Source organism: Molothrus ater, chromosome 2 (assembly GCF_012460135.2).
Source record: "Molothrus ater isolate BHLD 08-10-18 breed brown headed cowbird chromosome 2, BPBGC_Mater_1.1, whole genome shotgun sequence".
NCBI lineage: Eukaryota > Metazoa > Chordata > Aves > Passeriformes > Icteridae > Molothrus > Molothrus ater.
The window spans coordinates 24122132-24135893 of NC_050479.2; the positions used below are offsets into that span (position 1 = coordinate 24122132).

Consider the following 13762-nt stretch of genomic DNA (forward strand, 5'->3'; position numbering starts at 1 on the left):
GTTTTTTTATCCTGATAGAATTTAATATTAATCTTCTGGGTTATCTATATTTATGATTGCAGTGGTACATGAGGCTGCTGCATTCTGCTGAAGATCTCAGCTATATCTTGACTTCACAGTAAAATCCAGTTACACTTTTCCTTATTCTGCACTTCTTTTTGTATCCTGGCTTCCATGCCAGATTAAAATTAGTCTTCCCATAACCTCTCCCCCATGGGGAAAGAGATAGGTTCCTTCTCTAAAGACTTACTGAGATTGTTGTGAAGCCAGAGTCAGAATCTTATCTTGAGGTGCCCTGATTGCCTTTAAAGGTATTATCCATAACCTTATGCATAAAAAGTCATTGATGTGACAGAGGAGTAAGGTCAACACAATTTCTGGGCTATTTTCTTCTTCTCTACGAAAATTGTGACCATGACCAAGGTATAGAAACATGCGCACACACATGCATGTACACACACACCATCCCCTCATCCACACAATACACACCTTGCATCCCTCCACCCCACAATAACACTCTCAGTGTGCAGACTATTCATCTGGCAAAGAGACTCAGACAGGAATCAGTATAGTTAGTGGATTGGAAATAGAAGTGAGGTATGAAGAGGGGTGTATATTACCCTGAACTGCATAAAAGGCAGAAATTCATGTATGCATGGACATATGTATATGTGGGCGCACATATACTTAGATACCACTACTCATGATCCTGCAGAGATGCCTGTGCATTGATTTGGAATGGCAGTATAGAACAGGGAAAAAAGCCTCATCCTTATAGTATATTCAGCAGATTTGATAGGGAAATAGGGGATTCTGTGAGTCATGCACATGGAACGGGAAATCTCCACACAATTATTTCTATAGATTCCTCAGCTGTTCCCTACAAACACAGCAGCTTAACTACAATGCATCATCTGCCCAATTTAAATTGTATGTAACAAATTTAGTTGTACACCGAGGAAAACACTGTCCCTAATCTGCTCTTTTTTTCTTCCAGTGTGCTCGCTATGATAATGCATTTGCTGCAGAAATTCTAATTGACAGAGGAGTGAATGTAAATCATCAAGATGAGGATTTTTGGACATCAATGCATGTAGCCTGTGCCTGTGATAATCCTGATATTGTCCTGCTACTGCTACTAGTAAGTAAAGCAAGCCAATGCATTGTGTGCTTTAAAAGGAGACAGAATGAAGCACCCTAAGGTCTGAAACTGCTGTATGAATGCAACATATTGCTACTAATCATATCAGTGAAAACATGTACAGCATTTGGTTTTTCTTGACATTGCTTTGGTGCTCAAGAATTTTAGAAGGCAGTTTTAGGACTTCAGTGAGAATAAATTGCAAACATCAATGTCAAGTATCTCCTATTTCTCCTGGGGTCCAGAGCTTATATCTCTGATAAGCACTCAGTCCCAAATGGGATATTCAGATAATTTCTTTTCTTTTCTCCTTGTCACTTTCTGTTAAGGGTTTAGTTCTCAGACAATCTTATAAAAAGCTTCCTCTGAAAAGCAAGTATTGGCTCACTTACGCTCAGTATTCATAAAAAGTGTTTGTGGACATGGTCAAAATGAGTCAAATTTAATATTTATATAAACAACTCTGACTTTTTAATGCTGAATTTGCACAATATAGTAATAGATATGGCATTCAGCCTTTTTAGAGAGCAGTAGTGTGCCAGGTGGCCAAGAAGGCCAAAGGCATCCTGGCCTGTATCAGCAGTAGTGTGGCCAGCAGGACCAGGACAGTGATTGTCCTCCTGTACTTGGCATTGGTGTGGCCACACCTCAAATCCCGTGTTCAGTTTTGGGCCCCTCACTACAAGGAAGAAGCTGAGGGGCTGGAGTGAATCCAGGGAAGAGTAATGGAGCTGTGGAAGGGTCTGGAGCACAAGTCCTATGAGGCGCAGCTGAGAGAGCTGGGGTTGTATAGGATGAAGAAAAGGCCCAGAGAAAACGTGAAAGAAGGTTGTAGCAAGGTGGGAGTTGGGCTCTCCCACTAGGTAGCAAGCAACAGAACAAGAAGAAATGGCCTCAAGTTGCACCTGGAGAAGTTTAGATTGCATATTTGGAAAAACTTTCTGTGCTGAAAGAGTAGTCAACATTGGAATGGGCTGCCTATGGAAGTGGCAGAGTCAACACCCCTGGAAGTATTGAAAAGGTGTGCAGATGTGCCAGATATGGACATGGTTTAGTGGTGGACTTGGCAGTGCTGAGGTAAAGGTTGGACTCGATGATCTGAAATGTCCTTTTCACCCTAAATGATTCTCTGGTTCTGTTTTGTGCTTCGTTTTATGCAATGGTAATAATGCAGCTCTTTCCCTCAGTTCATGTGATCTTGCACTTTAAAACAGTGCAGAAACAGTTACAGTCTGACTTAAAGTTTTTAGTCTTTTGATATAATTTTAAAATGTTTATGTTTTAAATAGGTCATTGCAAGGCCAGAGTTTCTTGTCATGCTTATAATTGTATTTCATTGTTACGTGTAAAGGGAAGGGAGATATATTTTTAGACTGTATAATTGATAATACATTTCATGAAATCTTTTTTGGGAGATTATTTAGTCCATTCCCTCTGCTAGACAAGAGCTAGGAACACCAACTTGCCCAGGACCAAATCTTCAAGGGTGGAAAGTCCACAAACTCACTGGGCAACCTGTACAGTAAAAAAAAAAAAACACTAAAAAGCAAACAAACCAAAGCAACAAAAAAAAGATCAGATACATCTGGTTTTAAACATTGTCATTACTCCTGGCAAATAAAGGATAAAATTTCCAGGTGATGTTTTATCTCTTGTATTACTTCAACCTGTCCAGTGTAGATACCTTTGAAGCCTACGTATCCTTTGTATTCTGCATGTACTCCTAGAGTGATAAACAAATTAGAAAAGCAGTTTATTTATAAAAAACTCTTGTACTGTGGGAAGCTCTTGTAATGGGGGGGAATTTTCAGAAATTCCGATGACAGTGCTGTTGTCATCAATGGGAACAGTTTAGGTTATAGAGGGCATTTGTAAAATTTTCCTTGACCATTTTTTCAAGAAGCTCAATCTAATTAAACTTCAAATATTGCTGTACAGTGTTATACCCAAAATAATTTTCTTGTGCCTATCATTTGAATGTTTTTGACTTGGTCCCTGTTTGTTACAAGCTGCCTTCATCTGAAGGTTCTAATTAATGTATTAGGTAACCAAGTTATCAGAAAATAAAATTCCAATAAGCAGAGGAAAAAAAATCCACACATGTGGATTTTTGCAGATAAAATTTGAATTGTCCATATTATTTCCAATAACTTCCGGTAAATCTGCCCACATTTAGGTGGTCAGAACTTCTAAAGGCAGAGTTTCCTTGACTAGATAAATAATATCTTTATACTCTCCCTTCTAGATTCAAAATAAAGGTTTTAAACTTTCGAGATTTAAAGATTTTTAAAGAGATGGCAGAGGAAGGAAAATATTCTTCAGTAAACTGTAGGTTTTGAAACATCACATTAATGCTCTCTTTGATAATATTTGACAATGTGAAGATGAAAATTGAGGTTGGAGAGACTTATTTTTCACAATTCTGAATTACCTTTGCATGAGCAATTCATATTAGAAATTACTTTGCCTTGAGGTTAGTGTTTCATGGACCATGTCTAATGTGTAGCATGAACCTTGATAATGCCAATATGAGCTACAGTCAGCTTCTGTTATGCCACAGTTTTTCATTGGAAGAAAAAAATAACACTTCTTGTAACCTCAGGAATTACTTTAAAATAAATATTTCTTCTGGACTGAATTTATAGCCCAGACAACACCGTATTTTCTCTTTTAAAGATGTGACTTAAAATGTAACAGCATGATCCTTTAATTGTTCAATTCAGATTTCTGGAAAACTGTCACAGAAGCCAGTGGAGATTTCCTCATTAAGGACTTAAAACATTTCTTGAGGTGGAAGTAGGGGAAAAAAAAAAATATATGTAGATCCCAGAAGGCTATAAATGAAGATTTGCTTAGACACTCCCAGTTTCTGACTTCACCCCACTTTTGGTGGTCTTCATTTTTCTCTGGCTGAGACAAGATGGTGACTTGTCATTCATCACATAAACTGTGGTGACTTGCAATTTCTTTGCTCTGGTGGATAGCAATGACAAAATCAAAGCTCATTCACTGCAAACTAGGAGGGGCTGTAGCTGTTTGCAGTGTGGTAATCTTCTGTCATGTCCTGCTGGAAGGCTACTGGAATTGTAAATACTGATTTTGAAATGGATGCAGAATGAAATGCTTGAAGCTATTTCTTTCCATAATTCCCAACACTTTACCTTAGATGGCACAGCTTTCCAGGGACAAATTTATGTCTTCTCAGTGTTGTAGCTGTCAGCAAGGGAGGGGGGCACTGGACTGATTAGCCAGGAGAGCCACCCCGTGTGTGCTGAGCAGTCGGTCAATGAGGAGCTTAGCCCGGGGCATCGCTGGCACGTCAGGAGGTGCAGGGATCAGAGGTGATCCATGGGGGTCTGCTGCCACACATGGCAATGACGGGGGACAGGTCACCTTCATCAGTCACTGCTCGGCCACAGCAGCATTGTGTGCTCTCCCCGTGGCACAGGGAATTGCTCTTTGTGGATTTTGGATGAAGGAGGCTCCTGTAGCAGGTTGGGGAGAATGCTGAGGTGTCTTTTATTTAAGAACAAAGATGTGTAGGCTTATATACATTTATGCCCACAGGAAATCTTTTAAGAGTGTGAAGAGCAATGTAATCTATTGGAGTGATCTGCTTGTCTTGCCTCCCTGCCTTTTGAAGCCTCAGGACTGGATGAGCTGTCAGCAGTTCTGTCCAGTTGGGGTGTGGTCTTTTTATCAATTTGAGTGCATTGCAACATTGTATTTTTATTAATTCCCTACTTGTTCTGTATTGAATTGAAACTAGCCAAGATTTGTACCTGAGTATCCAATGTTCTTTGTTCTATGCTACCAGAGTTGCAGAATGCCCAAGCACCAGCATATTAGATGCTGGTCCTGCTTTGTTAGCTGTAGCAAGTGTTTAATCCTCTCACTGTCCATTAAATGGCTACAGGTTTAAACTTGTACCCATCCTTTGCAGTCTAATTGTTCCTCCACAAAAGACAATTTCTATCTTCAATTACTTTTAATTGATACATAAGAGAGGGTAACCTTCACTTGTGCACTGCTCAAACTACCTTCTTGTCATGACAGCTCAGCCCCACACAGTTTTTTTCATTCTCCCCAGGTCAGAATCACAAGGGTAAAAGTGAGAAAACTTATGGGTTGAGATAGAGACAGTTTAATAAGGAAAGCAAAAGCTGCACACATAAGCAAAGCAAAACAAATATTAACTCACCTTGTCCTATCAGCAGGCAGGTGTTCAGCCATCTCCAGGGAAGCTGGGCTCCACCACATGTAACAGTGTAGTGAGAAGACAAATGCCATCACTCTAAACATCCTCCTCCTTCCTCCTCCTTTCCCTGGCTTTTTATGCTGATCATGAGGCCATATGGTGTGGGATATCCCTCTGAAGGGCTGGGGCCAGCTGTCCCAGCTCCTTTGCACCCCCAGCCTGCAGTGGTGGGGTGAGGAACAGAAATGACCTTGGATCTGTGTGGGTGCTGCTCAGCAATAGTTAAAACATCCCAGGGTTATCAACACCCTCTTCAACACAAATCCAAAACACACACTGGCTACTGGGAGGAAAATTATTCAATCCCAGCCAGAAACTGCACACATAAGGTGGAATAAACATTGATACTATTGCAGTTTTTTATATTAACCTTGGCTACTCAGGCAGTAGGGTAGGTAGATAAAAATACCACTTTGTAGAAACTTGTATTTTCTTTTTTTTTTTGTTTACTCTGACTGCATTATATTTCATCATGAATTCTGTGTTTTAGAGGCTCAGCACTGGTTCACAGTCATATTGAGCTCCTACGTTCAGTTCTTTTTCTCAAGATAACTATGGCTGTGTTGCAAACCACAGGTTTCTTTATGACTTGCTGTTTATTACACTAATTTCAGAGCACAGCACAGGTAATCATCATGAAGCTGTACAATTTTGCTCACATATTACAGGTTGATAACTATGATTTTTTTCTTTTCTACTGTACCTTTAATTTTGGTTTTGGGGGTGGTTTTTTCCCTCCTTGCATTCCCAAAGAACCATGAAATATTTTGATGTTGACTGACCTGAGGTTGAGAGCAACAAAGAAAAAGAAAGTTGATGAGATTGTGTTTTTATAGAGTACTTCACTTCATTTTACTATGGTCAGGAGGAACCTTTTAGTGGGCAACATGAATGTTAGAGTTTCACCATCTTCAAGGCAGATCTTGTCAAATGAAACTAATAAGGTGGAGATGGTATTTTGGTGTTTGTACAGTATGCGGCACAGTAGAGATTTATTATTTATTCTTTCATAGAACTGAAAGCATTACTGTGATAAACTTGGCACTTAATTAACTAGAAAAGAAGAGATCAGTACTACATCCTCAGAACCTTCTTAATACATTTTTTTTTAACTGACCTTACTAGGAAAAGTAAGTGTACCTTCTGTCTGGTAACTAATTAAATGTTTCATTGTGTACTTTTTGGAACCTAGAATTGAAGCACAAAATGCAAATCTGGCATAGAAGGCAAAAAGTACAAATTAAAAAAAAAAAAATGAGGCTGAATATTTTTTCACTCCCCTATTTAAGAACTTAGGAAAATCTGTGCTTGGCAGTGTGCAAAAGAGAATTGCCATAAAATCATTTATTAGATTTACAGCAACAATAGATGAGCAATGTCAGGTATATAGTGCTATCCACTGTATGTGTAATCCACTTTTGATTTTGGTGTAAAATCTCCTTTCCAAAACCGGATATATTTTTACTGGAAAAAATTTACATGAACTGACTTCCTGGTGGGAGTAGAAAGGAAGTCTTTATGGGGCCGTAACTCTCTTTTCTGCTCCCCTATGCAGTTGAGAATGGTACATATCTGAAGTCATGTAATCAGGCAGCAGTTACATAGTTATTTTGCCCTTGTTCTTTGCAACTGCATCAGGCTGTGTTAGCAAGCAGAGATGAATTATCAAAATGCCATTATCTTTAAAACTTAAAGAAAGGTCTTTCTATTTCATAGTTCCAGAAACAATTACTTCCTCAGAGGAAGCAATTCTGCCCTCCCACTCACTCTTGCTCAGTATGACTTCCTCCTTTGAGTCAATATGGTAGGAAGCAGGGAAGGGGAAAGAATGAAGAGTGGTTAGAGGTCATGAGGAGACAGTGGCTAACAGTTTACAGTATAAATGATCATGTAGTCCAAAAGAAAAATGATTCTTCTGTCTTTCTAGAGGTGGTTACCAATATTTGTCGTAAGGAAATTTAAATAGCATTTTTTTCTGTGAAAGCTGTGGGTATCTATTTGAATTCTCTCAGTTTGCAGAGGCTGGTGGATGTGTGAGAAGTGTAGGAGGGAACTTCCAGAGAGTGTGTACTACTGGCTTATAGCCTTTTATCATTGCTAGCTGAGATAACATAAAATTAACCTAGATGAAGACCACCAATTAACTAATCTAGGTGATGCCTTTTAATGAGTTGCTGAACACCAGATGGCAACGCTCATGGGAAACTGTAGAAATATTAGTCCTTCTCCATAAAGACTGGCAAAAAGTGATGAAGCTAGCTAGTCATGCAGCACTCAAGATGGTTTCAGGAGACATAAGAACAGGAACTTACCTGGATACAGCAAAATGGTCAAAGCATTTAACTTTGAGCACGATCACGAAAGTAATGAGGTAGTGTAGAGAAGAAATGAGGATAATATAAAGTGAAATGACATAGCATTGAACTTCAATTGACAGGAGAAATAACCAGTGAAATAGAATCTGCAGTTCACTGTACAGAGAACATTAAATCATGGCAGAAATCAAAGCCTTTTCACATGGGAAGTAGACACAGAAAGTAAGATGTAAAAGTCTGTAAATACTTCTTTGATGTCTAGAAATCTCACACACAGACACACTTTCCATCTCTGCCTCCCTTCATCCCTCTCCCCCTTTCATCCTCCCTCCTCCGTCCAGGTGGAAAACATTTGGGGTTGGGGATGAGACTTAGGACATAGACTATGGCTATTAAGTAGCAGATCTGTATACTCTGGAGTTCTTTGAGCATTTCCAGAAAACAAAAGCTCCTGGTGGTAAAAGAGAGTTAGACCTGCTGGAAAAAATATCAACCCTAGTTTTGGCTGGAGCAGATCAGGAAAAGTTTGCTGAGAGATGGACAACATGCACAAAAATGGGGAATTTTGGATAAGCTTCTCTCATATTCTCTTTCTCCCCAGAGAAAGAGGATCAAGAAATGACAAAATAATGAAAATCAACATCTGGCTTTGATCTTCAGTAAAAATAGTTTTGTGCTATGAAGAAGATGGTCTGGGGATGTTCCACCACTGGGGGATATTTGTAGAAGGTGAAATTCATTCTTCATGCCAAGCGGCCTCTACTTGAATCACTGACTTAATTATTCTGAGTTACTCATGGAGTAGCTAGCAAATTGAGGAAAACTCTTAGTTAAATTGTAGAAGTGAAAAGCTGCTTGGTAGTGAAGAACTTGCTAACAAGACAACAGCCTAGCAATTAATAGAGAAATGGGCCTGAGAGTTGCTGAGGTTTCATTAGGATTGGTCCTGTGACATGATTTTATTTAGAGTTTTCAGTGATAACCTTGAGAAGAAAAATAGAGATATGATAATGAAATATGTTGAAGACAATGCTGCCATGTCTTCTCTATTGGGGTGAGGATTATAATGTCACAGAGAAATCCTAGGGTATCTTTGACAACTTAAGTAATAAAAATGGCTTGAAATTTCAGTGTACAAATACAAGGTCATGATCTTGTATGGGCCAGAGACATTTCTGTGATATGCTCAGGAACCATCAGCTGGAAATTTGGAAAAAGACCTCAGAGCTTCTGTCAATTTTAAGACAATTGTGTGGTGCAAACATGTAACTGCAGGTGGGGAAAAACAGATTATTGGTTTTGTCAGAATAAAGATGTTGCCAAGAGAAAGGGGAAGAGTGGTTTTGCTACTGTTCAAGTAATGACAGCCTGCAGTTAGCTATCTACAGCCACATTCAGGAGTGGGAAATCGTACCAAGGAAACCTGCAAGGATAAGCATGGGAGTAAAAAGCCTCTCTTAAGAGAAGGGAGTAAAAATAATATGTTGCACTTAAATAAATCAAATCAGGGAAGTTATAAAAATTTCTGTAAATTTATCAGGATAGAGGTAGAGGTAAGAAAAAGCTTTTAAAACCTGAAGTTACTGCTAGCATGAAAGCAAATGATTGCAAAGGTGTCCAACAATAAAGTTAAGACAGAATGAAACTAAGCTTTCCTAATGCTAGGAGACATATGTTGGAAAGCAGCATTCTATGCAGGAGTAATAGGGATTAAAAAGCCCCAAACCTGATGCCTAATTGGCTTTAAAATTGATCTTACAGTTGTGAATGAGGTTATGTGTTACCTACATTACCAAAGTGATGCTTCAGGAGATCCATTCTAGTATTATATTTCCACATGACAGCTGTTCAGAAGGCTGTGTGGATATAATTATTCTGATTGTGTTCTTAAGACAATTAAGTAACATACAGAGGTTATTAAAAACATAATATTGTGAAAAATAAATAGCAAGTAAAGTTATATGGTAGATTTTTGATGCCTGTCAGACTATGCTAAATTTCTATAGCCCAAAAACAGACAGGAGAAAAATTCATGGAAGAGCATAGTTCAGAAAGAAAAGTAAAGTACTGGGCAAACATCCAATTTTTCAAGCATTTGAAATACTTCTGTTTGTTTGTTTTTAATACTGTTTCCACATATTCAAAAGCAAAATACATAATGGCCAAATAGCATGAAATCAAGGGAAAAAAAAAAGCCCTTTTTCTTTCTCAAGAAAAGAATTCTCAAGGCCACAAAAGCTAGATGTTTAATCTCAGGAAATAAGTTGAGAATGCCATTTAGGTCAGTAATTAATTGTGTTCCTCAGAATTATTTACTATTTAAAAAAATTCTGGATTTTCAGTGGGAACAAGGATGTTTTATTAATTTTTAAAATGTTAGGAAATACTGTCATCAGGGAATGGAAATTTCCTAGCCAAATTAAAATAAAAAGAATGTGTTTGATTTGGATGTGAGATTGTAACGTCAGTATAATTTGGTAATCATGACAACAATGCACTTCTTTAATTTAGATATATATATACCTTTGTGAGCAATGTTTTCCAGCTGTGACAGATTTTGACTTGGTTTTGACATCCAGTATTGAAGTAATCTGAACTTAGAACCAGACCTTGAATCATCATATCATTATAATTTAAACTTTTTTTTAAATTAAGTATTCAACCCAATTTTTCTCATTAAAAATATAATAATAATTTTAAAAAGTTTGTACCATTCATGAATAAAATAAAAAATATTTTATTATATTATTTAATATGTTATTTATTTGGATAAGAGCTCTCCCTGAATGCTAAAAAAATCCCCAAACCACTCAAACCAACAGCCTCCTCCCAGTTGTATATGGCTTTTTATGTGTTTTCATTTCAGAAATACCGGAATGAAATATCACTATGGCATAGTTTGTAATGCATAATTTAGAAGGGCTTGGGAGCATGAACCTGTGAAAAAAGAACCATCAAATGAACGTCCATGAATTCTTGAATTTGTGAGTGAGCCAGCAGGGGAAATTGCAGCACTGATACAATTTATCAAAAGTTCAAGGACAACTTACCTTGATATGCCACCATAAAGATTGATGTGCAAAGTCATTGGAAAGAAAACTGCTGCAGGAAAAACTGGCTTATACATTGAAAGCAGATGGTTTAGGTAAATTGTAACAGTGCAGCAGGGTTAGTGGGGCTAATAAATGAGGTGGCAGGAAGGTCATTAAAAGACTCAGGTTTGCACATGTGTTTGAAGACTTTTCAGTTAGAATAGCAAAGGGGGAGCAAAAGCATTGATTTTTCAAATCTAGAATAATTGGTGTGGACTATGTGTGGAAAAAGGAGGTAATTCAGTTCAGTATAGAACAATATAAAATAATGAGACTGGGTTGGATAGTGAAGTGTAGGAGTTAAAGTCATGAAAAGAAAAATAATGGAAAGTTGGATGTACTTTATTTTTTCTGGTTTGATAATGAGTTTGAGCAAGATGTGGTTGCTACCTGTCAGGATGAAAGGCTAAAGAGATGTTGGAAAATGTATAAAAGCTGGCTTATGAAAGCACAGGAGAAAACTAGCCTTTATATTATTTTAAAATAACAGCTGTATCTTCAGCTATTTGAAGTTGAAGTTTATGAAATCAGACTTGTCTTAAATTTCAAATTATTCCCATTAGAAACTGTGATATCTTGTGAATTTTTAAAACAGACTAAAAATATTTTTCCAAATGTTAAGTAATGGAAAGTATTTGTTGACTTAGTGAATACTGCAAGATTACCAACTTGCATTTTTTGGGAAGAAGGATATTACTTAAAATTATGACAGTACTGGAAGGTGGAATAATTTATTTTCTGGAATGAAGACCAGAGAATGGTAAGGGATTGATTATGGACAATTGTTTCTTTGCAAGGTGATAGGCAGTTGATAGATTAGTGCCTATTACTTCAACATTGACTGCTAAGATTACACTTTATGGACATGAGGAAAAAAAATTTGTCTGATAAAACACATAGACAAATCCTTAGATGGCACAGCATTATGTCTTTGAAGTATTTATTTCAATTTTGTGTAAAGTTTCATCACTTTTCCTATATATGTATTAATCCACAGAGACCAATTATTGCAAATAGTGCTGGAGTCTTATGTTTGGTTAATATATAAATGTTAGCTGTGGTTATACTTCTACTGCTAGGATTTATATGTTTTTCTTTTCATATAATCAATTTCAAAGTTTGGCATGGAGCATATATTTCCCCCACAGCTATATTAGGGACTAACTTGCTGCAGTCTCACACAGCAAGTTACTATTGACTATGACTGGAAGATTTTCTTGTCTACTGCACTTTATTCATTACCCAAGCACAGGAAAATAATAGTTTTCTGCTCTTCTGGTGAGTTCTCTAATTATATGCTGATGTTCTGAGAAGCCAGGTTTGTGTTAAGGTTACTGGCATACTAAACTCCCTAAATAGGTTTGGTATTTAACACGATGATTTGTTTCTAGAAGATCTAGATTTAATTACTAACCAGCAAGACAGCATCACCCTGAGTGCAGATTAAGCTACTGTACAGTCCCTTCCCTGTACACTTGGGAACATGTTGATGTTATCAATCAACACAATTAATCTGTCTCATAACAAAAATGTAAATTAACTGAGTTAAAATAGCAGTTTTGTACTCTTACTTCCTTGCATGATACATTTATCTTTGCAGAAACTATATGCTGTACACTGCTATTGTTTATTGAATGCTGTTTAATCTCCTGCTTTTTAGACCATAGACATGTAATACAGATTTTCTTTCTTTTTACTGTGTGTGCATATACAGTAGCATGGGCTCTGACTTTTTTCCTATGCATTAATAAAATGGTAAGATCTGATGTCATACCTGAAGTAGTGCTATTTATTCATGTGTGCCATTTCAAGTGTATTTAATTTACACACACACACAGGCACAAACATACACGCACGCACATGTGTGTGTGTATGTAACCTCAAAATGGACTGGAGAACAAAAATCAAAGCATTCAGCATCTGTATTTCCCAAATAACAAAAATATGTAGACATGGATATGACAGTGTGCATAGACAGGAAGGGAAAAATTCCCCAAAATTGTGAGGATTGAGGAGAAGGCCATCAGGTTAAACAGGGCCTTGAGTTTTGCCCCTAGTTAGATTTTCTACATTTATGTTATTTACACTGAACATGTCAACTACAAGCTCTTCAAAAAACAACTTTCAATCTGTACTGAGCCATCAAAATCAACTTCCTTTCTTTGCAGCCATGTGGTTGTGGTTTTTTTTTTTGTTCTACCCTCTTCTGTGGTGTGCCAGGGGTGGAAAATCTTTCAAGTGAAGCTACCAGGCAGAACCTTCACCTGCAGTTTTGTTTGGAGAGTGTATGTGTATAAATATGTATGTGTGTGTATATATATATGTGTGTGTGTGTGTGTTTGAGTACTTTCCCATAAATATGCATGCATATATATATGTATATACATACAAACACATAGAACTTTGTAAGGAAAACTTTAAGTTTGATATATATTTTATTTGTACTTATCAGTACAGTAGTGGATCATCAGAGGATGCTTCTTATCTCCATTTTGCCTACAATAAAGCTGTGCCTTGCTAACTGTCCAATTTTGTACACAAGTGACTGCTCTTGCTAACCCCAGGGAATGATCATTTTAATTCCTAAAGCACGAGCTTTGTTTGACCTTATGTAATTTAAAGCTTGCTTAATGGCTATAAAGTAAGTGTTAACTTTAACTGTGGTGTCACATTAAAAGACTTTTTGACAGACAATTCCAAAGGCTCACTCCCTGCTGTGTGAAGGAGATTTTCTTTCTATTTGTTCTAAAAATAAAAAGCAATAATTTCAAAAAGTGACCTTTTGTTGGAGTATTATGTAAGACAGGGACTGATCAATTTTCTGTGTGCCTGTCATAATTTTTAATGATTACAATTAAAGTAAAATTAGAAGAAAGTGTGGTTCTATACTGTTATCAGAGACATTCAGTGCTCGAATAATTTCTTTTTTTTCCATAAGCTCTGCTACTGATGAGAA

The 13762-nt window shown here is 37.2% G+C and overlaps 1 protein-coding gene across 5 annotated transcripts in view; it reads left to right on the forward strand.

The window, feature by feature from the left end:
• Positions 1 to 13762, forward strand: part of MYO16 (myosin XVI) — a 357892-nt gene that overhangs the window by 119346 nt on the left and 224784 nt on the right. For all 5 annotated transcript variants that reach the window (XM_036381446.2, XM_036381432.2, XM_036381447.2 and 2 more), the window contains exon 4: positions 998 to 1141. In XM_036381446.2, the coding sequence (XP_036237339.1) occupies positions 998 to 1141 (144 nt within the window). The remainder of the gene's footprint in view (positions 1 to 997; positions 1142 to 13762) is intronic.